This window comes from Myotis nattereri, assembly GCF_964212035.1.
Source record: "Myotis nattereri genome assembly, chromosome: 7".
In the NCBI taxonomy this organism is placed as follows: Eukaryota; Metazoa; Chordata; class Mammalia; order Chiroptera; family Vespertilionidae; genus Myotis; species Myotis nattereri.
Window position 1 is genome coordinate 55826223 of NC_138082.1, and position 27700 is coordinate 55853922.

The 27700-nt window shown below is 36.7% G+C and overlaps 1 protein-coding gene across 1 annotated transcript in view; it reads left to right on the plus strand.

Annotated features, from left to right (window-relative positions):
* Positions 1-27700, plus strand: part of BAZ2B (bromodomain adjacent to zinc finger domain 2B) — a 330950-nt gene that overhangs the window by 273868 nt on the left and 29382 nt on the right. Inside the window, exons 23-31 of the mRNA XM_081095898.1 lie at positions 837-902; positions 2260-2304; positions 2550-2582; positions 3831-3896; positions 13125-13265; positions 18447-18701; positions 19638-19852; positions 20644-20718; positions 21787-22030. Of these exons, the coding sequence (XP_080952024.1) occupies positions 837-902; positions 2260-2304; positions 2550-2582; positions 3831-3896; positions 13125-13265; positions 18447-18701; positions 19638-19852; positions 20644-20718; positions 21787-22030 (1140 nt within the window). The remainder of the gene's footprint in view (positions 1-836; positions 903-2259; positions 2305-2549; positions 2583-3830; positions 3897-13124; positions 13266-18446; positions 18702-19637; positions 19853-20643; positions 20719-21786; positions 22031-27700) is intronic.

Genomic DNA, 27700 nt, shown 5'->3' on the forward strand with positions numbered 1-27700 from the left:
GAATAATTTATTCCCTGAGGACTCCAGGTAGCTGAAGTTTTCTATGTTACAGGCTTTTTTTCTTCTAAAAATATATACATATTTCTTTTCTCATTATAAGTTAACTTAAAACCCTCCAATAGAAAATATTCCTATCTTAAACTAAATTGAGAATAACTACGAGGTAGTTATGAAGCTATTAGATAGGTAACGACTTAAGATTATGAAGCTCAGATTTGATAGCATGATCTTGATATTCAAAATGTGCTTCATGAAAAATTATGTTTCCATTCTATTAAAAAAAAAAAACCACCTTGAATTTAACCACAATATACAGGTAGGGAAAATCAAATTTACCATCTTTCATTTAAATGTTACTGAGTAATGGCTTTCTTTATCTCAGATTTCAAGTATTTTTTTTTTATTTCAAATAAAGTGGATATGTGCAGCTTTTTAAATGTTACTGATTTATTCTTTAAATAACTTGTATTTATCCGTTAAAATTTATTTTATTTCCTTAATTTGTATTGTGATCATGTTTTACTTTTAAACACCAGAAATTAAATTTTAAAGTAACAAACACTCAATTGTTTCAGACTTTTAATAGAGTAGGGAGATAAGAAAAGCTGACATACTCTTACAAATTTAAGAATTTTCTATACATCGTAATGTTTATTTATTAGAAATAAAAATTAGTATGTTAAATATAATGTTGTTTACTGTGTGAAATCTGTTACTGTCTGTATGTTCCATATTGTTTTGTACCTTGTGAGGCATGTAGTTCTGTTTTCAAGTCTGAGATTATTTTGAAGTTGTGGTGCTGTTGCATGACTTTGAGACCTGTTTTGCATGCACAGGCGAAAAAGAAAAAGAAGGAAGAAGCGGCAAATGCCAAATTATTGGAGGCCGAGAAACGAATAAAGGTTAGTTTAGATGAGAATCAGAGTTTTTGTTTTTCAAAAATAAAAACTATATGATGTTATTCCAGTATCAGTTATATGAAAAAAGTAGCTGTCCTCAAAATGACCAAGACAATGTTTAGCAGAGATACCTGTGTATAATGTGTGCTTTTATTGTATGTGTAGTGTATGTTTATATATTTTTATTTTATTATACAGGTTTTATGTGACACTTTGAGTTCTTTAAATAGCAGACATCAAATCAGAAATGCAAACTATTGTGTAATACCTGTGTATGGTTTTGCTGGATAAGAATGATCTCCCCAAGGCATTATGTGTCATTTATGTTTCAAATTGTGTCCCAAATCTTATTCTCTCCTTAAATTATAACTTTCTCTTTATTAATGTCCTGTTTTAACTGTTAAAAAGTGAAAAGGCTAAGGAAACAAAAACCAAACCTTTATCAACTGGTATTTACCATCATAAAATTAGCCATTGTTAATTATTGTAATTTCAAGTGTTGTTTGGGGGTGTTTTGGTTTTGATTTTTCTGGCATGACGTGTAAGAGACTTGGACACCTGTACATTACACATTCCACTCCTTACCTTCCAATGTTCTGATAATTGATTACTGAAATACAGGACGGCTGAGTGATCCTATGGCCCTGGTAACAGCCACCACAATGTATCTTATCAAGCCAGGGAACTATTTGCTACCTTTCCCACATAGACTCTACTCTCCTACTTTGTTCTTTAGACTTTATCCCCTTTCATGGCTGTCTTTAATATTAATTTTATCCATATCTTAACTTACATAAAATATTTAAATTGGTGACATTCATAGAATTGTTTATTTTAAGCAACATCCCTTAGGGATGGTGCATGAAAATCTCAAACTGATCGCATTGTCTCTTCTCACTCTCATTTACATACAGCATATAGAAATGTTATTGTTGCTGTTAATTATAGAGTATATTTGGGAATCTATAATCAGAGTGTAGAGAGATGTTATCAGCTAGATTTGAAGATTGTGACATAATGTATTAAAATCATAAAAAAATACATGTGCCATTTGTATCTGACATGCGCTGACCATCTAGTCACACCAATGAACTTGCGACTGAAGTGTGCTGTTAGGTCACTGCATTTTAAGTTTATTTGGATACTGAATAAAGATCCTTGCTACTGTCATAAATAGCTTTTATGTATTAGGTAGAACTACATAAAATTGCTTTTTTATAATTTTAAAATGATAGAATATTTGCAATTTTATGTTTTAATCTAATGGAAGACTAGAATCCCATAAAAGGAATTTTTAATACTTGTAGCATGTTCTAAATCTTCCCTCAAAATTATATATTAAAAGTTTCTTATCTTTAAGGAAAAAGAAATGAGAAGACAACAAGCTGTTCTTCTGAAGCATCAGGTCTGTATACATATTTTTATATACTTGTTGAAATGAACATTTTATCATTTTTCTTAAATCTATTTTGAAAAAAAATCTTCAAAATATTTTCTTAAATATTTCCAATATAATTTCTGCTTAAGTTTTTCCTTCATCTTACAGTTTATTGCCTTGCTTTGGTATTGGTGTCTTTTGGGGGGTTAAAAAATTGGTTTCGTGACTCTGTGATTTCTGTTTCATAATGTTGTGCCAACTCTTTCTACCAGGAGTTGGAGAGGCATAGACTAGATATGGTATGGGTATGTTTATTTTTGTACATCTAACACCGCATTGTGATTTGGTTGTGATATATGGTTGTCATAGCAATGCATAAAGTGTAGCACTGGCTGCTGTCATATTACATACTGCTGCATGGCTTTACAGCACAGTGCATTGCATACATCTGCTTGTCTGTCTATCAAGAAGTGTGATCCATCTCCAAGATTTTTAATTGAATTGTGCAAGCCTTTTATAAGGTTGCTGTCTATAAATTTACTTACTGATGTCACGGTGAAAGGTCACTATACAATTTGAGACAATTATGACCCATATTCTCCCATCATTCTAGACACAAAACTGCCATTGAATACAATGGGAATTTTGAGTTAGGTTGATGAGAGAATATGAAATATAATCTGGTTTTATAGACAAATTTTAGAATTAATTTTAGAAATATCCCTTTAATGGGACCAGATAGATTTGAACAAAAAAAAAAGATTAAATATTATAACTCTGATTTTTTTTTTATTCTAAAGAAAATGAGATTGTCAAAGTAAGCCAGTGCTTACCTTATTTTTCTATTGTGCATTTTAGATTCCACTTACTAGCCCCTGGTGCAGCTTTTGTGGCTTTAAATAGCGCATCAAGTGGCAGACATCAGTAAATAGGATTATCCCATTTCATTGGTGTCAGTGTATGAACCACGACTAGTTTAAATTGGTATAAAGGCTTTTAAAAAAACCTTTAATTTGTTGGTGGCTTATTGGACGTACAAAATGATAGTATACTTGAAATAAAAATAATTCTGAAATCATGACGTTAAAGTGATTACAAATCACTTTCTGCCTGATCTAAAAATTTAAGAACAACACAAGCTCTAGTTTAATTGGCTATAGTACATATTTGTGGTTTTTCTAATAGCAGATGTAAGGTAACTGACCTGTTCCAGCCAACCATTATGCTTTTTGTTCTGCCAGCTTTTGAAGGAGCATCACAACTGACCATAAGTAAATCTTGTATGCTTCTGTTTACACTGTCTCCATGTTCATTGCTTTACCTTTTTGCTTTTGATTGTTCTTGTATTTGCTTTCTAAACCTGAACTAAAACATGCACAGACTGGCCATTCTTGTCTTATATTTAGTATTTACTGTGACTTGTCTATAAATGCTAAACATGCTATACTGAGTTTTTTTTGTTGTTGTTCTTCTGTTTTGTTTTCCATTTGAAAATCCACCTGTGAAAATTAGCAATCATTGAGTTATTTTCCTAATTTTATCTGGCCTAATAGGAACGAGAGAGAAGGCGACAACATATGATGCTTATGAAAGCTATGGAAGCTCGTAAGAAAGCAGAAGTAAGTATATGTTTCTAGAAAAATAGTACCTTGTTATAAATTAGTGTTTTTTTTCCAAAAGCATTGGCTCTTTTAAATATAAATTTTTCAGAGTATGGGTTTGCCATGATTAACTGGTTTTGATAAGCAAACCAAAGATTAGGGATAGTAACTAAGTGTTAGAACATTAAAAGAGTGAAAAGAAGATTCCAATGTATGTGTTAATACTGAGTTTTGTACTGAGATTTTAAGTATCTTTTTTTAATGTAGAGAATGGCATTCCTTCAGATAAAAGTAGCTATTTTTTACTGTAATCAGAGTTTCACAAAATTAATATTACGGCATGCCTAGACAAGTTCTGTGTGTCCTAATTCAAACACTAGTCATTCCAACTATGGACTTCTGCTCTCCAAATTATTGTTAACATCCTACGGGTAAAATTAAAATAGACTTTTTTTTTTAACAGATACTTCAGAATAAGAAAACTATTAAAATAAGTCAAAATGAACTTATTTTGAATTTAATAGAAATCAGTGAAAGGTTATAATATATATTACAAAGGAATACATTCTGCATTTAAACAGTTGGACATTATAACTAGAGCTTTGGAGTGTGAGGGACCCAGATTCCCATCCTGGTTCTGAAATAACTTGCTTTACCTTTTCAGGCTTTTCTTTCTTTCTCCCTTTTTCCCTTCCTTTCTTCCTCTCTCTCTTTCCTTCTTTTTTTCTTTTTAAATATGTTTTTATTGATTTCAGAAAGGTTTGAAGTGGGGGGGGGGAGAGAGAGAGAGAGAGAGAGAGAGAGAGAGAGAGAGAGAGAGAGAGAGAGAAACATCAGTGATGAGAGAGAATCATTGATCGGCTGCCTCATACACAGCCCATACTGGGTATCAAACCCTCAACCTGGGTATGTGCCCTGATCGAGAATCAAACCATGACCTCCTGGTTCATGGATGGACACTCCGCCACTGAGCCAAATCATTCAGGCCAGGCTATTTCTTTTTTAAAATTGAGATGATGATAGCTGCTTCCTAGGATTGTAAGATTATCAAGTGCTATAAGCATTAGCACGTTAGAATTAATGGGGTCTTCCTTTCAAGATGGTGGCATAGTTAAACGCAATACTCCCATCTTCCCACAACCACATCAAAATTATAACTGAACTGCAGAGTGACCATCATTCAGAACTGTGTGAAATCTGGCCAAGTGGAATTCCTACAACTAAAAATATAAGGAAGCCACATTGATACTGCTTAGAGGGGCAGAGACGCTAAATGGGCTGGTCCTACCTCATGTGGCAGATAAAAATCAGGAGGCATACCTCAGCTGCAGAGGTCACCACTGAGAAGCAAGAGATCCCAGCACCACACCCAGCCCCAGCCCAGGGTTCTAGTGCAGGGAAGAGAAGTCCCTATAACTTCTGGCTGTAAAAAGCAGGGATAGTGGCTCAATGAGACAGAGGGCTTCTGGAGTCCTAGGTATTCCTCTTAAAGGGCCTACAGACACTTATTCTGAGTTTCAGCACTAGGGCAGAGCTCGGCAGGCTTCAGGGACTTATGGGAGGAACTGAACTTTCTGGCATCAGGGCAAGAGCTGGAGGGGCAGCTTCTCTCAGACAGAAGTGCTGGAAAAGCCCATTGTCCTTTTCTGAGCTCTTCCCCTACAGAGCCAATAGGCAGGAGCCATAGCTGAGTCTCCATAAATCTGGGGCTGCCCTGGTAATTCCTTGAGACCCCACCCCACCAACTTGCAGGCCCATCCAAGCTGTTTCTAGTGGCATTTCCATATGAATGGCCTGTCTTAGCTCAATCTTCAGATTTTCCTGAAGTCTGTTAAACAAGTAGCATCTGGCCTTGGCATGCCCTTGCTCCATACCTGTTGCTTAGTAGCCCCAGACCAGGCACTAGTGGCAGCCGGCCTTGGTTTACAGTTGGGCACCTCCAAGCCCAACATGAGTAGCAGCCATCTACAGATCTCTCTGTAGCTCATGTCAGTGGCCCATGGCAGAACATGAGCAACTGACTTTGGCCTGCACTTCCTGGGAGCCCTTAGAGCCAGTACAACTGGTGGATAGCTTCAACCTCCTCCACAGTGGACCCACTCAAAAGATGGCTCAGTGGTCACCAGAGCCCCACTGAAGCAAGTCTTGCTTCATGGCATGGGGCCCTGCACAGCTGATCCTCCATTGTGGTCATAGCTAATCCCTGCAGCCTATAGGCCTAGGAGTAAATCCCTCCCATTGACTTGCCAACAACAATCAAGGCTCAACTACAATAGGAGGGTGTACACAGCCCACAAGCGGGAAACACCTGGAATGCCCAGCTCGGGTGATTGGGGAGGCTATGCCACTGGCCCCTTCAGAACGCCTACTACATTAGTCTACTCTACCAAGCCTGGGAGATGTAGCGTGCCATTGGTATGGAAAAGCCACTGGAAATAACTCGGGTGGCTCTGAAATTTGGGTGGGGTCGGGTGGGGTCTCAGGGAATCACCAGGATAGGGAAAACAGTGTGGGCCAGGTTGATGGAGTCTCAGAAATCGTGCCCGCCTGCCAGCCAGCTCTGTGAGGTAAGGGCTCATCAATGTTCTCTGTCAGCACTTCGTCTGGAAGAAAACTGCCCCCTCAGCTCTTGCCTCAATTCAGTTGTCTCAGTTCTCTTGTCTTGCCAGACAATTCAGTTCCTCCCAGTATGCCTCCTACCAATTTTATTTTGGCTTTCATTCCTCTACACCCCCATGCCCAGTTTTCTAGATGTAGAAATTCTTGAAGTAAATATGGATTCTTGGAATATAAGTCATTTATAATAAACATCTTTTTATCATCTTAATCATAATAACGTAATTCTCTGTACCAAAACATTACTAATGTCTTAGTTAGGAAGTCATTTAAATTTCATTTCAGTGTTGAAACACTGGTAGCAAATGTATTAAGTTTAAAATATCCTAAACAGCCCTAAATATATAGGGTAAACATTTTGGAATCAGTTTTTTACTCACATAAAAATATTATTTGGGACTCTGAAAGCATAAATGAAAGTATTTCTAGAAGGCTATAGCATAATAACATTTACTCTGTGTTAGAATTATAGAAGTTTAAAACCCGAACAATGAATGTGGTAGAATGACCTGTTATTTTACAACTCATCAGATTGCAAAACAGGCCATTTCTAAGAGACCATGTTGCAAAGATGCCTATGTCTTTTGCATTTTACGATTCTCCTGGGTTTCTTAGGTGTTTATTCTGGGCATAATAAGGAGAATACATTTCTTTTGACAGCAACTTGTACTTAAAATTTCAAACATATAAATATAATTTAAGAGATAGAGGTTTACCTCAGGGTCCTGGAAGAATAAAAGTATAAATAAGATTGCTAATAAAACCCATTTACAGAAGGCAAATATAAAGAATAAAAATGATATCCTTTTATGGTCACATATTGAGTATGAGTAGATCAGGGCAGTTTTTCTTTAAAAAGAGCCTATTTTTATATCTAAAATAGTATATTATGAAAATTAAGTTTAAACATGAAAAGTTATGAATCATGATTCATAAATATATTTTGTTTTATTTATATTATAAATTATTTTACTTATATTATAATTTATAGTTATATAATAATATTTTAAAATAATAAAACCTACCAATTATCATCACATTTTTAAAATATACACCAAAGTATTACACAAAAGTCTGTACTTATTTTGTTTAAACATCTTCAAATACTGGTAGAATAGTTACTGTCATACAGATGTCTCCTAAATTAAAATTAAAATTATCTGTAATTCTTGAGTAAGATAATTATACTTAAATTGTTAACAGTTCTTTCAAAAACTTACTTTCTTATATACCATTTAACTTTTTATTGTATACTTCATATAAAATATTTTTACATTTGTTTTAAAAAAATATACAAGTAAAAGTACAATATACAAGTATTTCATATAAGTACATTTACTATGTTTTTAACTGAAAAGTGTGTTTACTAAAATAAAACTGTCTACATGTGCAATTGTACTTTATATTTTGGTTTTCCCTGAGTAATGATTAATATAAATATTGGATTATAAAGTATTCTCATGATTGAATCATTGTGGAGGGAGGTGTTACATATTTTTGCTTTCAAATTGTTTATTACATGACTTCTAAAACTTCAACTACTCTCTTCTGTTTTATGGTTTTGTCTCCTAAAGTGCTGACACTCATCCTGTGATAGATGCATGTTTTAACAACCTTTTGTAGTTTATTAATCCTTGGAGAGACATACAGAAGACTCTGATACAATCACTATGGTTGTTTATTCAGTTAATATGTGTAAAGTGATTATAAATGTGTGACTGGTACAGTTTTAAGTTTTATAAAGGAAACAGGAGGTTTTGAGCTACTTTGTCATGTTGTTTAAACCAACCTAAGTTTCTGGTTATTAGTAATAATAAAAGCAGGTTTATTTTATATAATTTGAATTATACTTGGAAGTAAACCTGTTTTATTTATGAGGCTAAAGATTATTCGTTCTCATGTTATGGAAATATTTATAAACTGTTATGATATGCTAATGACATTTAAAATTAATACAATAGTTACAAGATAATTATTTTTTAAGATATACTTTAAAATTTTTAAAATTACAATTTGTAGATTTTAATTTTAATCCTCAACCAAGGACATGCCTTTTGATTTTAGAGAGACGGGAGGGGAGTGTAGCAGAGGGAGAAAGAAACATCAATGTGAGAGAGAAACATCCATCAGTTAGTTGGCTGCCTTCTGGTACACTCTCTCACCGGGGATTAAACCCACAACTTTTTGGTGTGTGGGACAATGTTCCAACCTACGGAGACACACAGGCCAGGGTGAAGATAATTTACATGTCTAAATAGTCTTATTACTTGTGGATTTATATAAAGGAAAACTGTAGAAGTTAGATTTCTAAATTAGAGAACCAATAAAATTTGGAATTATTTTTAGTGAAAAATATATTGAGTTAATACTAAAAAAAAAGAGAGATCAGTGTAATGTACACAAAGAAACATAAAAGCAGTGTTTATATTATCTTTGATGGATATGGGGAAGTTTCTTAGAACAATCTCAGATGTTATAGGAGATCTTTAACAAGGTGAAAGCAGATTATTTTTTAATCTCATAATTCTTTACGCATTTTGTCCTATTTTTCTTTACAATCTCATAATTAAATGTCTAAATGTATTAAGGTATAGAATCAAGGCTTATCCATTGGCCAATTCAGAATTTTGAGTTGGCTCTGCCTAAGTATCATATGGCCTTAACTTTATAGTGAAGTTTGTCATTGTAATAGTTGCTAACAGAATAATAAATAGCTAGTGCTATTAGGAAATAATAGGAGGCAGAATATGAAACCAAGATATACCTATGATAGACTTTACACTAGTTACATCTTGTGCATGGTAAGTAATAATGAGGAAATAGACAAGTACATATAGGAATGTTTTGCTAGTATTCACTTAGATACAAGTTTATGTAAAAGATTTGTTGAAAGTTTGGATTGTCAGTAAGAACATATGTCTAGTTATTGCTTAAATATTTATACTGTAAAGTTTTCTCTCCCTGATATGATAAAAAGCATCAATATTCTTTTGTTTTTCCCAAAGTATCTAATTTAGTGCTGAACACACAACAGTAGTTTAAAAATTATTTTAAATACTTAGTTGATGACAGATCTGTAAGTTCCATTTAACAGAGGAAAACAATCTAAATTGAGAAAGTAACTGGTAAAATTATCTAATCCTATTCACAAGTTTATAGTTACCAGGTATAACAAGTTCTTGAGAACTAAATTTTACTTATGGTATTTTCTCAAACATTCTGATAAAAGATTATTTACGATATGTTGTTATAGTGTGTTTTTATAGTTCCTTGAAAGTTAAACTTTAAAGAAAAACACCTAGAGTAAAATAAAATATTTTCTTTTTTTCTTCTCTATTCTATTCTATTCTATCCTATCCTATTCGATTCGATTCGATTCGATTCGATTCTACTCTACTCTATTTTAATTATCTCCCCTATACCTCTTCCACCTCCACCCACCAACCTCCCCCCTGCAATCACCACACGTTTTCTGTGTCTATGAGTTCTTTCACTTTTTTGCTCATAAAAGAGAATTATATACAGAAAACATAATGATGTACTCATTCTTTAATGACTTTGTTTATCCTCACTTTGTTTTCTTAGCACTTTTAGCTGCCACTTTCAATTTAAGTTATTCATTCAACTAAATTTTTCTTATCACCCACTATATACTTGGCTCTAATCAAGCAAGGCACTGGCAATATAAAGGTAAAAAAGGTAGACAAGATTCCTGTCCTCATAGATCTTACTATGTGGGTAGAGAAAGACCATAGCAAGTATAAAATAAATGAGATGATAAAATGGAGTGCCAGTGGGGCATAAAAAAAGGCAAAATTAGTTGTTCTGGGAAGGCCTCTTTGACAAGTTAACATTTGATCTGTTAATGAACAACAAATAAGAAACACAAAGACCATTTGTTTAGAAATAATAAAAAGACAAAAATGACTGGAATATAGTACATAAGGGATAAATTATATAAGTTGAAGTTGCCATGGTAGACAGAAATCAGAGCATATGGGACTATAGTGTGGGAGTGAGGACTTTGGACTTTATTATGATTGCAATAAGCCATTGGATAGTGTTAAAATGTAATCTGGTTTACTTTCTGAAATGATGACTCTGGGTATTCTGTGGAGAATGCACAGGAATGCTGAGGAAAGCAAAAATGAAAGCAGGGCCCAGCTTCTTTAGGTTATTTTGCTTTAAGTTATTTCTTTATGCAATATTTATGTTTTATGTTTCATATTTTGGTATGGTTGCCTGACATTTCTTTTCTAATACTTATACCTTGTATGGCAGCCCTGTGAAGAACTTGTATTGCTTCAATATAGGCAGGTTAATTTTCATTTAATTCCTTCTTTCTTTATCTGATACTTCTTTTTATACTTCTAAGTATTTCAGATTCAAGGGTACATATTCTATATGCTATTCATGTTTGTGTGTTTTTTTCTGAGGACAGAGGTAGCTAGGAAAGGGAGGGCTGTACCTGGTTTCTCATATCCCTTTCCAAGTTTTATTGTAACTATTGTACCTGATTCACTCTTATCTAGTCAAGAGGTGGGTAGGGCACACCTGATATGCCCAGCTCAGCTGACAGGGAGGCTAAGCCATTGGACACTATAAGGCATCTTTTACATTAGGCCCCTGTACCAAGCCCTGGAAACTTAGCAGCTCTACTTAATACATAGAAACAGGGAGGCTGCCAGAATAGGAGACAAAGAAACATGTCCCAAATGAAAGAACACAACAAGACAACAGAAAAAAAGAACTAAACAAAATGGTGACACCCAATCTACTAGATGCAAAGTTCAAAACACTGGTTATAAGGATGCTCAATGAACTTAGGGGAAGATTAGATGAACTTAGTAAGAACTTCAACAGCATAAAAAAAAAGGGGGGGGGCATGGCAACCATAAAAAAAAACAGTCAGAAATGAAGTTTACACTAACTGAAATAAAGAGTAATTTACAGTAATGTAGATGAAGCCAAGAATCAAATTTATAAATATCTAATTCCTAAATATTGCCTGAATATTATTATTAAATGTATAGATAGCTCCATTTTTTGATGCAAAGTTTGTGTATAACTGAAAATAGAAGATATCCATTATGTTTGTCCCTCCCAAGTGTCTGCACGAATGAGTAACCCAGAAATTTAGAGGCAGTATAAAATTGCACATTTTAACCTGAGCATATTGTAGAAAAAGGCTCTCATTACCTGGCCCTGGCTCTGTATCATAATATTCAGCAACTGTTCAGTCTGCAGCCCATGCTGCAGTCTTGAAACTGGGAGCAAATTCTCAAACACACTGTGTTTTCGCAGCCCTCCGCCTGGAATATTCTCTCTGCTCCTTTCTGAGTTCCCCTTAATGTGGCTCCCCCAGCAGTCAGTGTGCTCTTTCCAGTGGTCGAAATGGAGTTGTTTAAGATATGGACAAAAATGCTAATATAGTACAGGAAGCAATGAAAATATTTAAATATTAAAAACAATAAGACATTAACATTATAGGGAAGAATTATGAGAATTAAGAAGAAATTGGTAATAGGAATGAGGTGGTAGAGTTTAATTAAGGTTTATGTATGCAAGATGGGAATAATGACCTTTCTGATTGGAGTGCACCAGTTTAAGGAGGCAAGGGAACAAGAGGTGTTCATCAGGAATAGCAAACAGTTTCATGAAATTGACAGACTATAAAAGATAATTTCGAAAAGAATAGAGTAGTGAATTTCAAAGTAAGGAGTTGGACTTTATTTTGATAAACATAAAGAAAATGGAAAGATTTTTAAATCAAGAAGAGACATTTTCAGTCTTATGAATGTAAGCTCATCATTAATATGTCAGATGTGTGAGGTAGGTTAGAATTGCCTAATGATTCTTCTGTTAATTGCCTGATGCTTCTTCTCTAAATACGAATAGTATTGGAGGTGTGACAATAAAGGAATGACACAGATATTATTATATTAACTCTCTTGACTTTTCCCCATAAAATGTCATCCCTGCAACAAGGGAGAAAGGATGATTATTTCTATGTTGTTGCCATTACATAAAACATTTTTTGAAAGTTTTTAGAATTGCCTTCAGAACCCATTTTGCATTCTCAGTGTGTTGTTTATAGTGGAAAATAACATTTTATTTCATCACAGGTGCTATCTTAAAACTAGCTAGTTCACTTTGAAAAAACTGCTTTTGCAAATTCAAACATGTTGCTTCCACTTTCCTGCTGTAAATCCTCCTTGCTTCCTGGAGCTACACAGAAATTTGTGTGAATGCTAGTTAACTTTATGCTATAAATTTTTAGTTGCCCATGTATATTTTATATATCTGTGTTTATTAATATGTAATTTATTCTCATATTATAACCTAAGAAAAGATTGAATAAATTTTGCATAATGGAGTAATCTGGGTTGAATCTAGTATTTATATTTTATATTTATACAGTCATATGGTTATTTTGGAATTCAGTGGGTGAGTACACTGAAAAACAATGTAATTATTTCTGTGCATTTCCAAGTCTATTTATTCCTAAATCTCCTAAGAAGATTCCGTTCATGGGAATAATAACTTTGATCACTTTTTAAATTTTAACTAGAGGTTTTCAAACACATACAATGATTAAAGAGAATATATGGACATGATTTTCTTTTTAAGGAAAAAGAACGGTTGAAGCAAGAAAAACGTGATGAGAAAAGATTAAATAAAGAGCGTAAACTAGAGCAACGAAGATTAGAATTAGAAATTGCAAAGGAACTAAAGAAACCTAATGAAGACATGTGCTTAGCAGATCAAAAGGTAATTTATTATGTAAACCATTTTATTAATAAATTTAATTTTCCCCGTGTTCTTACCAGATATATATATATATATATATATATATATATATATATATAATTTGTTTGTTTGTTTGTTTGTTTACTTACTTACTTATTTATTTATTTATTTTAATTGATCTCAGAGAGGAAGGGAAGGGAAAGAGAAACATCAATGATGAGAATCATTGATTGGCTGCCTCCTGCACACACCCTACTGGGGACTGAGTCTACAACCCCATGCATGCGCCCTGACCAGGAATCAAACTGTGACCACCTGGTTCATAGGTCAATGCTCAACTACTGAGCCTTTCGTTTTTAACTAGAGCCGTGGGATTTCAAGTATAAGTCAATCTGCCTCTCCTGGATGAGCACCAGTAAACCTCTCTGGAGCTATGTGCTGATTATGGCAGTTCTTAATGTATAAGTAAAGTACTGCAAACCTTTTAAATTTAAGTAGAAATGCTGCAGAAATCTACAAAGAGGGAGTGTAAGAGTTGATAGGATTTCTATGTTTCTATTTGGTATTCAGGAATTTAGGTAAGAAAGATCTAACTTCTCCCCACATCCCGTAGATCCTTAAATTAGGATTTATAATCTACTAGAGGCCTGGTGCATGGATTCATGCACATTGAAAGGAAATTAATTAGAAGGTGGCCGGTGGGGCAGGACTGGGCGAGATGGGCTGGACACACCCTGGAGCCAACCTCCCGCAGTCCCTCCCTGGCTGGCCACAGCTGGGGTGGCGCCAGGGCTCAAAGGGTGTCTGCAGAGTGAGCAGGGGTCCCTCTAGCAGGTGGGGTCCCTCAGCCTGGCCTGCAGGGATCGGGCCCAAACCAGCAGTCCGACATCCCCTGAGGGGTCCTGGAGTTCGAGAGGGCACTCTGGAAAGTTGTGTCGCTTGGCAGCTCCTGCGTTGAGCATCTGCCCCCCTCGTGGTTAGTGCACGTCATACCTACCTGCCGGTCAGCCAGTTGGCTGGTCGCTTAGCCTTTTATATATATAGATAACTTCCTTCAATGCTTTAGTTATGATAGCTAACTTATAGTGAGTATGTTTACTACATGCTGGGCACTGTGCTAAGTGCTTTATATGAATTCACACCACAATCCTATGGAGCTGCTATTTATGCCCATTTATAGATGAGAAAAGTTAGATACAAAGAGGTTAAGGAACTTTCCCAAGATTATACAGCTAATAGATGGCAACTTGAATTCAAGCCCCAGTTTGTTCAGCTCCAGAGTCCATATTATTTATCATCTTGAAAGCCCAGAAAGACATCCAACCAAAGTACCTCATGTGTGTCTTCTCTCCCATCTTGTAATGTTGCTAAAGTACACAAAAGGAGAAATTTAGAAAGAGCAAAATAATCTTGGTTACTGGCATGATTATACACACTTAAGAGTAGAAATCAATTATGTTTGACTACGGAGAAAAAGATGGCATTTCTAGATAATTATATCAATACTGCATATCATCTCTTTTAACACTGTCTCAGTAATATATTATTACTAGAGGCCCGATGCATGAAATTCATGCAAGGGACTCAGCCCTCGCAGCCACCATGGCTTGCGTCAGCCCTTGCAGCTGCAGCGGCTTGCCTCAGCCCTCCCAGCCCCAGTGTCATCCAGAAGGACATCCAGAAGGTCATTTGGCTGTCTGGTCTAATTAGCATATTACTCTTTTATTATTATAGATATTTGATCAATAGCATCTATATTATATGCCATATTTATCTGATATACAAATAATGATCGTCTCTGAAATGCTTAAAGCAAATGTTTAATACTGGATAATTTAACTTTATTAATATTCTATTTATTTACTTAGAATAAATAGTTTTAAATAAAAATGAAAGTAAACATACTAATTTTAGTCCATTGAATGTATAAAACTTCCTAAGCACAAAGTGAGTATATAGGTTTGTTAACACATTTAATAGGCTCAGAGTGAGCAATTGTTTTGATCCTAAATAGGTTTTATTTTCTTGCACCTTTTTACTTAAATCCATATGCACAATATCAAATATATAAGTCCACTTTAAACTTAACTTTATTAGCTTTGTTATATACATTTTTAGAACCATATAGATATGTGTATATCTGAGATAGTTTAGGATCAAAGAAAACTCAGAATTGAATGGTCTTCAGATGGAATAAAAGATATGTACAGTATCAGTCAATTCTGTGTTTTCACACAATATTAGTAGAAAAAGTCTTTAGATAGTTATTTAAGTACGTGCAGGGTGGCGGAACACTTTTGAACAAGCACCAATGTAGATAAATAGAAACACAAGTCACTTTTTTCCCCAATCAAATTTTAAAGTATTGTTATTATATCCAATTCATGGGCAAAGATGTTTTTAATTTAGACTACCTATACATTTTTAAATGTGCATGACGACTGGTACCATATTTAGTCGTTAAAATGTTAATATGTGAGCATACTAGGGAAGTAGCAGAAGGGGCAGGTTTCCAATTTTAGTACTGAAACTCGATACAGTATTAATATTTCACTACATACAGGAAACCTAAAGACTTGGTTGCAGTATAAAGCAGTTCTTGATAGGGTCATGGGCTTTGGTCATGTAGACATAATAATTTATCACCACTTATTAGCCAAAGATGTTACCAGTCTTTCCACCCATACAACCCACAGATACACACTGTTCATGTGACTTTTAAATCAGTTGCCATCATTAGAATAAATCAATGCATGTGCCCTACTGAGTATGTCCTTGGTATTTTTGAAATATTTATTTTTTTACATTAAGTTTATTTAGGTGACATGGGTTTCAGGTGTACAATTCTATAATACATCATAAATATATCTTACTAGAGGCCCGGTGCACAAAAATTTGTGCACTCGGGGGGGAGGGGGGTCCCTGAGCCTGGCCTGTGCCCTCTCGCAGTCTGGGACCCCTGGGGAGATAACGACCTGCTGGTTTAGGCCTGCTCCCGGGTGGCAGAGGGCAGGCCCAATCCCTAGGTGCAGCCCCTGGTAGGGCTCAGAGCAGGGCCAATTGGGGAGTTGGGGCGCCACCCCCTGTCATGCATAGAGCAGGGCGATCGGGAGGTTGTGATGCCACCCTCAGTCACGCTCAGGGTAGGGCCGATTGGGGGGTTGGGGCACCGTCCCCTTTCACACTCAAGGCAGGGTCGATGGGGAGGTTGTGTCGCCACCCCCTGTCACGCACAGAGCAGGGCCAATCAGGGGGTTGGGGCACTGCCCCCCCTGTCACTCACAGAGCAGGGCCCATCAGGGGGGTTGGGGCTCTGTACCCTGTCATGCACAGAGCAGGGCCAATCGGGGTTGGGGCGCTGCCACTCTTTCAGGGCAGGGCCGATGGGGAGGTTATGGCTCTACCCCGTCACACACAGAGCAGGGCCCGTGGGGGGGTGGGGGAGGGTTGGGCGCCGCACCCTGTCACACACAGAGCAGGGCCAATCAGGGGGTTGGGGCGGCGCCACACCCTGTCACACACAGAGCCGCAGGGTGATCAGGGGGTTGGGGAGCTCCCCCCTATCAGGCACAGAGCAGGGCTGATCTGGGGGTTGGGGCGCCACACCCTGTCACGAACAGAGCAGGGTAGATAGGGAGGTTGTGGCCCCGCCCCGTCACACACAGAGCCTCAGGGCGACCAGGGGGTTTGGGCGCTGACCCCTATCACGCTGATCCTGGTGCCAGGAGGCCTCGTGGCTCCGCTGATCCCGGTGCTGGGAGGCATATTACCCTTTTACTATATAGGGTAGAGGCCTGGTGCATGGGTGGAGGCTGGCTGGTTTGCCCTGAAGGGTGTCCTGGATCAGGGTGGGGGTCCCCACTGGGGTGCCGGCCAGCCTGGGTGAGGGGATGATGGCTGTTTGCAGCTGGTCACACATCCTTCAGGGTGGGGGTCCCCACTGGGGTGCCTGGCCAGCCTGGGTGAGGGGATGATGGCTGTTTGCAGCTGGTCACACACCCTTCAGGGTGGGGGTCCCCACTGGGGTACCTGGCCAGTCTGGGTTAGGGGCTGAGGGCTGTTTTCAGGCTGGGCGTGACTGAAGCTCCCAACCACTCCTTTTTTTTTTCTTTCTTTCTTTTTTTATTCTGGGCCAGCTTTAGCTTTGAAGCTTGGCTCCAGCTCTTAGGCCTCCACTGCTGAAAGTAGGTTTCTGGCCTTTGCTTACAATGTTGCGATCCTGCTGGCTGAAGCCCGGGCGAACTATAGCAGGTTTCTGGGGTTTTGTTTAGTTTCTATATTTGTTACATAGTTGCTTAGAGTTGCAGCTCAGAGGCCTGCAGCGGCAGGCGGGGAAAGTTGGAGTCCTCCGTCACTGAAGCAAGCAAGCCTCATGTTAGTTTCAAGTTGCCTGGCTGCCGGCCGCCATCTTGGCTGGCAGTTAATTTGCATATTGCCCTGATTAGCCAATGGGAAGGGTAGCGGTCGTAAGCCAATTACCATGTTTCTCTTTTATTAGATAGGATTATATGTTTACCACCCAATTCATCTCCTCCCAGCACCATTTATCTCCCCTATACCCTTTTTGACTTTTCTCCACCCTTTTTCCCTCCCTCTCTCTTTTTATGTTAATTCTCACCTAAGGATATTTTCCCATTGATTTTTTTTTAAGAGAGTGGAAGGGAGGGGGAGAGACAGAGAGAGAGAAACATAGATGTGAGGTAGACATGTTGATTGGTTGCCTCCCACACATGCCAGAGCCAGGGCCGGGTACGTGCCCTTGACCAGAATCAAACCTGGGATACTTCAGTCCTGGGGCCAAGGTTCTATCCACTGAGCCAAACTGGCTAAGGCCCCCCTCCCCTCTCTTAATCACCATGATGTTTTCTATGTATATGGAAATGTTCATTTCTTAATGTTGTCTAAATTTTGATCCAGTTATATAACCCATGTTTTGTCAGTATGTAAGTTAATTAAAAATTCATGTTCCCTTTTGCAGAGATGTAAATTCATATTGTATTCAGCCGAAATGTATTGATGGTTACTTGAATTCAGCATCCTAGGCTTAGTACCTTGGGGTTGCAGCAATGCACCCAGGGAACTGACAGTCCAGAGGGAAAACCACTGGAGCAATGCAAGAGAAAGAGAGAGAGCACCTTACTTTATTTCAGAAGATAGCAAATCATGGCTTTTAAAATCTATTTTCTTTTACTTTCTTTTCAGCCTTTGCCAGAGTTGCCTCGTATTCCAGGACTTGTTCTCTCTGGAAGTACATTTTCAGACTGCCTCATGGTGGTGCAGTTCTTACGAAACTTTGGTAAAGTTTTGGGCTTTGATGTGAATATCGATGTTCCAAACCTGAGTGTTCTTCAAGAGGGATTGCTAAATATAGGGGACAGCATGGGTGAAGTACAAGACTTGCTTGTGAGGCTCCTCTCAGCTGCTGTATGTGATCCAGGTCTAATTACGGGATACAAGGTAAAAAAATAAAACAAAATATAAGTTTTTTAAAAAAATTTGTACTATCAGTGCATTGATAGCTGCCTGTAAAATATTAGCAGATGATAGTAAAGACTGATCCAATTATTTTTTTACATATCTTTAAATGTAGTATTGTTTCAGCTTACAATTGGTTTCCTAAAGCCTAAGAAATGAAGATCATTCCCAAATTACTCTTTTTTCCTCTAACTTTCCACAAAAAACAAATTGACTTAAGGAAAGTAATATTCAGCAAAACAGAACTCATAATTCATAAAGCAATTAGGACTCATGTGCACCTACTGAAGTTATACTGTGTTTTCTCTTTGAATCACTGTGAGTAACTAAGGCTAATCAAGGCACCTACAGTCCAGCATGTTAAGACTATCTACTGCTCGGTGGATGATACTCAATTAAATTCAGTTATCTTAATTCCAATTAAGACACAAATTTCAGTCAGCTTTGCTATAGGTAATATTGTAGAGAGAGAAGCTTCCAGATGCATCTGTTATATTTTCCTTCATGTCCCAATCACTAAATATACCAGGCAATAAAACCCATGATTCCATAGAGCCAGCCAACATAATAATAGTGCTTTGGAACCTCCAATCCCTCCATCCCCTGAATATCTACATAAAGCCTGGAAAAGTTTGGAATAGTTCCTGTGGTTCAAAGAAGGTGTGATAGGCAATTTCTACCCATGAGTTTATATACTTTTCTCCCCACCTGACTTTTAACGATGAGTTTGAAGGAGGAATAGAAATATTACAAGTACTTGAATCATTTCTTGCATATTTTTTATCTTTACTTCATCAAAAATATGAATAAAGCTGTTGTCATTAATGTCTATTATTTAGTACCAACGTTTCAAAATTATATTGTTTTATGTGATGAATGGTTATGACCAATACTGATAAAAATGTCAACATTTTATAGGCCAAAACAGCTCTCGGAGAACATTTGCTGAATGTTGGTGTGAATCGAGACAATGTTTCCGAGATTTTGCAGATTTTTATGGAAGCCCACTGTGGACAGACTGAGCTCACGGAGAGCCTGAAGACCAAAGCCTTCCAGGCTCACACGCCAGCACAGAAAGCCTCAGCCCTGGCTTTCCTGATCAATGAGCTGGCGTGCAGCAAGAGTGTAGTGAGGTAAGCATGTGCCCAGGCTTTTCAGGTGATTCTGTGCTGTTTTGAATTTGTCTTATCACAAAGTAATGCAGGTTGCTTAGAGAAAATTTCAAAGTTATAGACTAGCACAAACAAAAAAATTAAAATTACACTGAACCCCTCCCCCCATTCAGAGGTAACTAATAATAAATTTTAATGCAATTCTTTGTAGTCTATTGAAAAAATTTGTTCATTTAATAATTGTTATTTATATACTGAAATGCAAAAATATTCCCTTTTGCTGTGGTCCCAGAATCCAGCACTATTGGAAGAATCCAGGATTTTCATTTTCTTCACATCTTGTGATGCTAGATGACAAGATTTCTTAGTATCCATTCAGAGAATTATTCAGCTACTTATTATTTTATTATGTTCTATGCATACATAACAGTATTAGTTTATTGGTGTATTAATTTGTACTTTAAAAAGTACTTAACTTCATCAAAGTAAGTCCTCCAGTCTAGTATTTCAAGATTTGGTGACCAAATCCATGTTAATCTCGTTCTTGCTATTCATTATTTTACAGATTTTAACTATGTTACTTTCAGTTCTTTACCTTTTTAGGAAAAGGATCAATCCAAATATTTCAGAGTCATGCATTTCTATTATTGGTAGACAGTTAAAGTTTACTATACATCTCTTAGCTATGATACTGAATTAATGTGGTTTTTCACTTATGGTTATTTATTGGTAATCATTACAATTTGCTTGCCATATTAATGTGTTACATAATGGATTATTTTATGTTTTATAATAAATTTTTACATTGACAGTGAAATTGACAAGAACATTGATTATATGTCAAACCTGAGGAGAGATAAATGGATGGTAGAAGGTAAACTCCGCAAGTAAGTTATTTTTTATTAAAATTAATATACTTCTTTCCCTTTGTACAAGCTTCCCAGAAAAACATATGAATTGCAAAAATAGCATATAAACTTTATTTTGTCTAAGAATTAGAAAAGGTAAAGCTTAAAATTATGATGAGTTATGAAATTAATAAAAATCAGAGCCAGAATTTGCAATGGACAAAAGACATAATCAGATTTATTGAGTTCAGATACTTCAAACTTAGAAGAAAGTCCATTTGTCTTTTTTCTTTCAAAGAAGTCAAGCCATCACATTTTCTAAGGTTGTTGTTGCTATCAGGTTACTTTTGTCACAAATAGAATCTGTTTGGAGCTACCACCTTTTTCTTCATTGCTTTCTACTTAAATTTGCTCTTATAGAGAGTCTAACATATCCAAATATATTCAGAATTGAGACTTAATTAGCTTTATTCCAGGAAATATGCTGAAATTATTCAACCTCTATGTTGAAAGGGTAGTTTTTTTTGTGGTAATTTGAATTGAAATTTATTCAGTCTGATAGTATGGAATGGGGAATTGTCTCTTAGCCATTGCTGGAATTAGTCTTTTCAGCTTTCTAACTTTTATTTTTTTAAATGTGTCTAATTCCAAAGAAATATCTAGAATAATTCTTGAAAGTTAATATATTTTATAATTTCTGGAAACATATTTTTAAATTTCTTTAATTCTAATTTTTTTATATATATATATTTTATTCATTTTCTATAGAGAGGAAGGGAGAGGGATAGAGAGCCAGAAACATCGATGAGAGAGAAACATCGATCAGCTGCCTCCTGCACACTCCCCACTGGGGATGTGCCCGTAACCAAGGTACATGCCCTTGACCGGAATCGAACCCGGGACCCTTGAGTCCTCAGGCCGACGCTCTATCCACTGAGCCAAACCAGCTAGGGCTCTTTAATTCTAATTTTTATTGTCATTGATTTATTGCTCGCTGTGAGAAAAATACCATTAGATATTTTTGCTTAAAACTCACATTATGCTCTTTTAAACGTATAGAAAGAAGGCTTTTCTTTCATATCATCTTTTTTTTTTTAATATTAAAAGGCTCAGAATCATTCATGCTAAAAAAACAGGCAAAAGAGACACTGCAGGTGGGATTGATCTTGGAGAAGAACAGCATCCATTAGGGACACCCACTCCAGGAAGAAAGCGAAGAAGGAAGGGAGGAGACAGTGACTATGACGATGATGATGACGATGATAGTGATGACCAAGCCGATGAAGATGAGGAGGATGAAGAAGATAAAGAAGACAAAAAAGGAAAGAAGACTGATACCTGTGAAGATGAGGTAATCAAATTAAGTTGATTCTAATATTTAACTAAGACTACATAACACTGAAAAATAACAGAATTTGGGGTCAAGTAGATTTGCATTTTAATTCCATTTTGACATTTATTTACCTCAGTTTCTTCATCTGAAAACTGAATATTACAATATTCACCATAAAGTTTTTTTGTGATGGGTAAGTAAATATTGGATAGAATTCCTGCAGATAGCAGGCACGTACATTGAATAAAAGAAGTTAAGTTTTTCTATTTATACAATGACTTCACAGTTCTTCAAAGAACTGTGCTGATTCTTAATTTTAGGTTCTCTCTTTCATTTTGTTGACATGCTATCTTATATTTATACAATGTTTCGTGTCTTAAAAGTGTTGTCAGATTTTGTGAAACTGCTATGTCTCAAACACCAGTTTATTATGCATTGCCTAGCTTTAGGCACTTTTGATTAAAGATGCATAAGGCACTAAAAGTCCCCTCTCAATTTACAGTCTCACTGAGAAAGATTTGCAATATGAAACTGTAATGTGTTAACTACTTTGATAGCGATATTTACAGTGTGCTAGGCAGATACAAAGGAAAGGCATTTAACCTTTCTGAGGAATAAATCCTCACAAAGGATTTCTGGACCCATTAGCTGAGGCTACAAGCTGGGCTGAATGTTAACCTGGAAGGAATACAGGGAAAAGTTTTCCAAGCAGAGAGAATAGCATGAGCAGGGCACAGAAGCCTGAAACTATAGTCCTTTGAGGGACTTACTTACAGGTGCTTCAGGGTTACTAAAGAGCCTCATATGCACCAACTACAACTAGGACTTGTTAATTTTTGGTGACAGGAAGCTAATGGAGGGTTTTAAGTCAGTTTTGATTTTTAAGTGGCTCACGGTGTCGTTCTGTGGATGATAGAAATAGATTTGGGTAGGGCAAGATCAGAGATGAGAAGATCAGTCGATAGACATTACAGTAGTTTAGTTGAGTTGTGAGGGGTCTGAAACTAGACCAATGGTAGTTGGGATGAAGGAGGAGAGAAGGACTCAATAAATATTTAGGAGAATGGATGAGTAGTATTTCAGGATGGACAGTGTAGATTGAAGGAGAGGCAGGATTGATTCCCAACTATGTGGCATGGGAGACTGCATGCTATGATTGCCTTTGAGAGAGAGAGAGAGAGAGGGAGAGAGAGAGAGATCAGGAGGAGCAGAGTAAATAGATGATTGGGAATAAGGGGAAGACAGGTCATTGAAGACAGGAAGTGATGGTAGGTTTATCTTAGACATGTTGAGTTTGAGATGCCTATGCAGAAGTTCAGCGTCAGTGGAATTTAAGAACCTGAAGGCTGAAGAATCCAGTCTTGAAAATATGGTTCTGGAAATTATTAGCACACAGACAATAGTTTAAAATCATGAGGTGGATAAGTTTGCACAAGGGAATTGCTTTAGTGAATAGAGTAGTGGACTGAAGTTGGAACCCCAGGAACATCACTATTTAAGAAGAGCCCAAAAGGCTTACTGTTGAAAATGGGAGATTTCTATAGGGGGTCAGGGGCCCCAAGTCCACTTCCAGAGTTAGTGATTCACAGAACTCAGCTTCTAGTCATGCTCTGGCTATGAATTATTATAGCAAAAGGAAATAAAGCAAAACCAGCAGAGAGAAAAGGCATGTGAGTCAAAGTTCAGAAGAAGCCAGGCCTAAGCTGCCACAAGTCTTTTCCCAGTAAAATCACACAGCAGTTTTCCCAGGCGTGACCTGTGACACGTGTGATGTGTTGTGTACTGGTGTAGCTCATCAGAGGCTCAGTGCTCAGAGTTTTTTGCTGGGGACTGGCCACAAAGGTACCCTCCATGTAACCTGTGCCAAAATTCCAGGCTCCCAGTAGAAAAGCAGTGTAAATCACATTATTAGCACAGTTTAGGTCTAGTAAGCCGATTTTATAAGTTAGGGTCAGGGAACCCTCAAATCCAAGTTCCCAGACACCAGCTAAGTGCCAACCTTGTAAGCAGGCCTTTCAAAGGGTAGTAGTCAGGTCTGCAGTGTTGACTTTTGTCTATACTTGTAGTAATAACAAAAATCAAGAAAATTGAACATTTAAAAAATGAGGGTGCAATAAACAGACAATAAGGCATCAGGAGATGTAAATTTTTGCTGTATTTGGCAACATACTGGGGGAGGTCAGCACAGTTTCATTAGAGGGGTGAGAGCAGAAGCCAGGCTAGGATTGATTGAGAACAATAACTAGAAAGTGAGAAAGCAAAGGCAACTATTTCAAGCATTGTGCTTCAGAGGAAAGGGTAGTTCCTAGAGTAGCGGTTCTCAACCTTTGGGTCGTGACCCCTTTGGGGATCAAACGACCCTTTCACAGGGGTCGCCTAAGACCATCGGAAAACACATATATAATTACATATTGTTTTTGTGATTAATCACTATGCTTTAATTATGTTCAGTTTGTAACAATGAAAAATACATCCTGCATATCAGATATTTACATTACAATTCATAACAGTAGCAATATTACAGTTATGAAGTAGCAACAAAAATAATTTTATGGTTGGGGGTCACCACAACATGAGGAACTGTTGGGTTGCGGCATTAGGAAGGCTGAGAACCACTGTCCTAGAGGGAGACAAAGACCAAGGATTTTTCAGATGTAGAAAGACTTGAGATGAATTTTAGTTGAAGGGAAAGAGTCAATAAAATGACAGTGGGGTTGAAGATTAAGATATGAAGAGAATAATTAATGGCATAAGGTCCCTAATGACATTGGAAGGTATCCTATATAATAAAAGGGTAATATGCAAATCAGCCAAACTGCAGTACGACTGTTCGCTATGACCTGCACTGAACAGGCAGGCAGGCGAGCAGTTAGGGCCAATCAGGCAGGCAGGCAAAGAGGTTAGGGGGGATCAGGCAGGCAGGCAGAGCAGTTAGGGGTGATCAGGCAGGCAGGCAGGCAGGTGAGCAGTTAGGGTTGATCAGGCAGGCGAGTGGTTAGGAGCCAGCGGTCCTGGATTGTGAGAGGGATGTCTGACTGCCCTTTAGGCCTTGAACATCCTCCAAGGGGTCCCAGATTGCGAGAGTGCACAGGCTGGGCTGAGGGACTCTCCCACCCCCCACATGAATTTTGAGCACCAGGCCTCTAGTTCAATCATGGTGAAGGGGCTAGCTATGAAGAGTAGGCTAAAGGGAAGAAGACAAGTCTATAGAGGTAGGTGTTTGTGTGTCTGTGTGAGTTTTAAGGGAAGCTACCATTAACCACAGAAATGGACATGGGTAAAATAGAGAGATAAAAGCTGAAGTTCACCTTTTACCCTAAAAGAATTCTAGGACTACAGAATGATACTCAAAAAACTATACAGCCAACCATTCCTTCTGCACTCAATGCCAGGAGTATTCAGCTAAGGAATTCCAGAAACAACTCCTGTGCTTTCTTGCATCAACTCAGTACTGTTATAAAGAAAGAAGGCCTAGAGGGATAACTTTATTGATAGAATATTTGAAAATATCTAACCAAGACCACTGATAAATTACTGAATCAAATTTTTTACTTAATCCGGATAATAATGTAGAGGTACTTATAAATAAGATCATGTGCTACTCACTTCTCTTAAGTAAAAATAGCATACATGTAAAATGTTTTCGGAAATTCCTCTCTAATGTTATATTTTAAACCAGAATGATAAAAATCACTTGAGTGAGCCTTACACAATCTGAAAAGGAGACTACATTGAGATTTCGTGCCAAAATTATTTCATAATGTTGTACTTTTGAAACTACTTGATCATATAATTTTATGCTGTGGAAAATAATGTGAAGTGTATATAATTTGGGTATTAGAATTGTAATTACCCAAACAAAAGATGCCATTTATAACCAATCTGCTTCATTTGGCAGGGGGAGTTGTTTCCATAGCAGGCATTAAACATTTCTGATCAGTATTAATCAGCTTTTCACAGAATTGGCATCCCTTTACAGCTCTTACTGTTACAAATTATTTTAAAGTGTTGACTCATAAATTGACAAACCTGTATTGAGATTTCAGTGTATTTTACTGGGTAATTATCCCACTAAACTAGAATTCATTTACAGAAATTATCTGTTTTGCCTGGCTTCTTTTTTCCACATGGAGAATTAACAAACCACACATCTTTTTCTTTAAGGGAGCTAAAGACTATTAAAAATTGTTATTAATTATTTAAAAATTATTAATTTTTCTTAGACCAGACATGTCACTTAATACAGTATTTTGTTTTTTTATGTGTTTAATTATAGAGTTCAATTGTAGAATTTCATTGATGACATCTTAGCAAATCTATATATTGTTACTAATTTGAAAAAACAGTTTAAAAACTAAAAATTAACAAATATTTTAGGATGTAAGAAGCCAAATTAGCTCAGTTAAATGAATTGAGAGTTAATCTTTATAATGAAAAACTGGTAGCCCCTTATTAATTTCCTAATAAAATAAAATTTTAGCCCTAGCCAGTTTGGCTCAGTGGATAGAGCTTTAGCCCTGGACTGAAGGGTTCTGGGTTCAGTTCTGGTCAAGGGCACGTACTTTGGTTACAGGCTCCATCCCCAGTCCCAGCCAATCAATGTGTCTCTCTCACATCAATGTTTTTCTCTCTCTCTGTCTTTCCCCCGCCCTTTGACTCTAAAAATCAATGGAAAAATATCCTTGGGTGAGGATTAACAAAACAAAAATAAAAGTTTAACTGTTTAATAAACTTGATTGATAAGATAGGCACATTATTCCTCCAAAAGTATGTTTGGCCTCTTGATTAAAGTATGGGTAGAGTGTTTGTTGTTATACTTCTTAAAAAACTAATTGCAGGTAAGCTTTCCACTGAGAGTCATGTGATCCCTTTCAATTAAAAGATACTGCCCTTGATCAAGTCATAGCCCTTTGTCTCAAAGATGAGTCCCTCTTCTCCTCACTCTTTATTCCTTCAACACATGGACTCTTTCCCTTATACTTAGATTTGTGTTGAAACCTATGTGAGCTTTAAGCTCACAAGTGGGCAAGTAAGAGTTTATGCAGACAATTAAATTCTAACACATTGGGGCATATAATGTTTGGGAAACGATGGAGAACGACAGCTAGAATTGATTCTGTGTTCTTAGTTTGTTGTTTTTTCTCTCTGATCTTTCAAATTCCTTCATATCTCTTAAAATTGTAAGGACTGTTAGCCAAACTTCATTAAATAAAATTTTAATAGACATTTTGCTTCTTTTGCATCATAGGAAGAGTCTTAGAAATGGCAGTTAGTTAATTTGACTGATACCTAGCAACATCGATGTACTATTTCATATTATTTGTAGATTGACTTATATTTTTACATAAGCAAATTATTAAATATTTATCACTTTAGAATCATATAGATATAAAAATATATATTTGAGATTCAAGAGTCATTGACCTTATTATCTTTTCAGCTTTCTTTTAATCTCCAATAGATATTATGTTACTATTAGCACAAATAATATGCCTAAATGCCTTTGTAACTTGGCTCCCTAAATCTGGATAAGGAATGGGTAAGTGATAGGTAATGGTGATACTGTTGAGGTTTTCCTTTCACTTCCTTTTGTTGAGGAGCTAATCCTATTGATTTAGAAATATCTGTTCATTATAAGTTGGTGGCTGTGTGGCTTCTGTAAAATGCTTATAGAAATTGAACATCAAA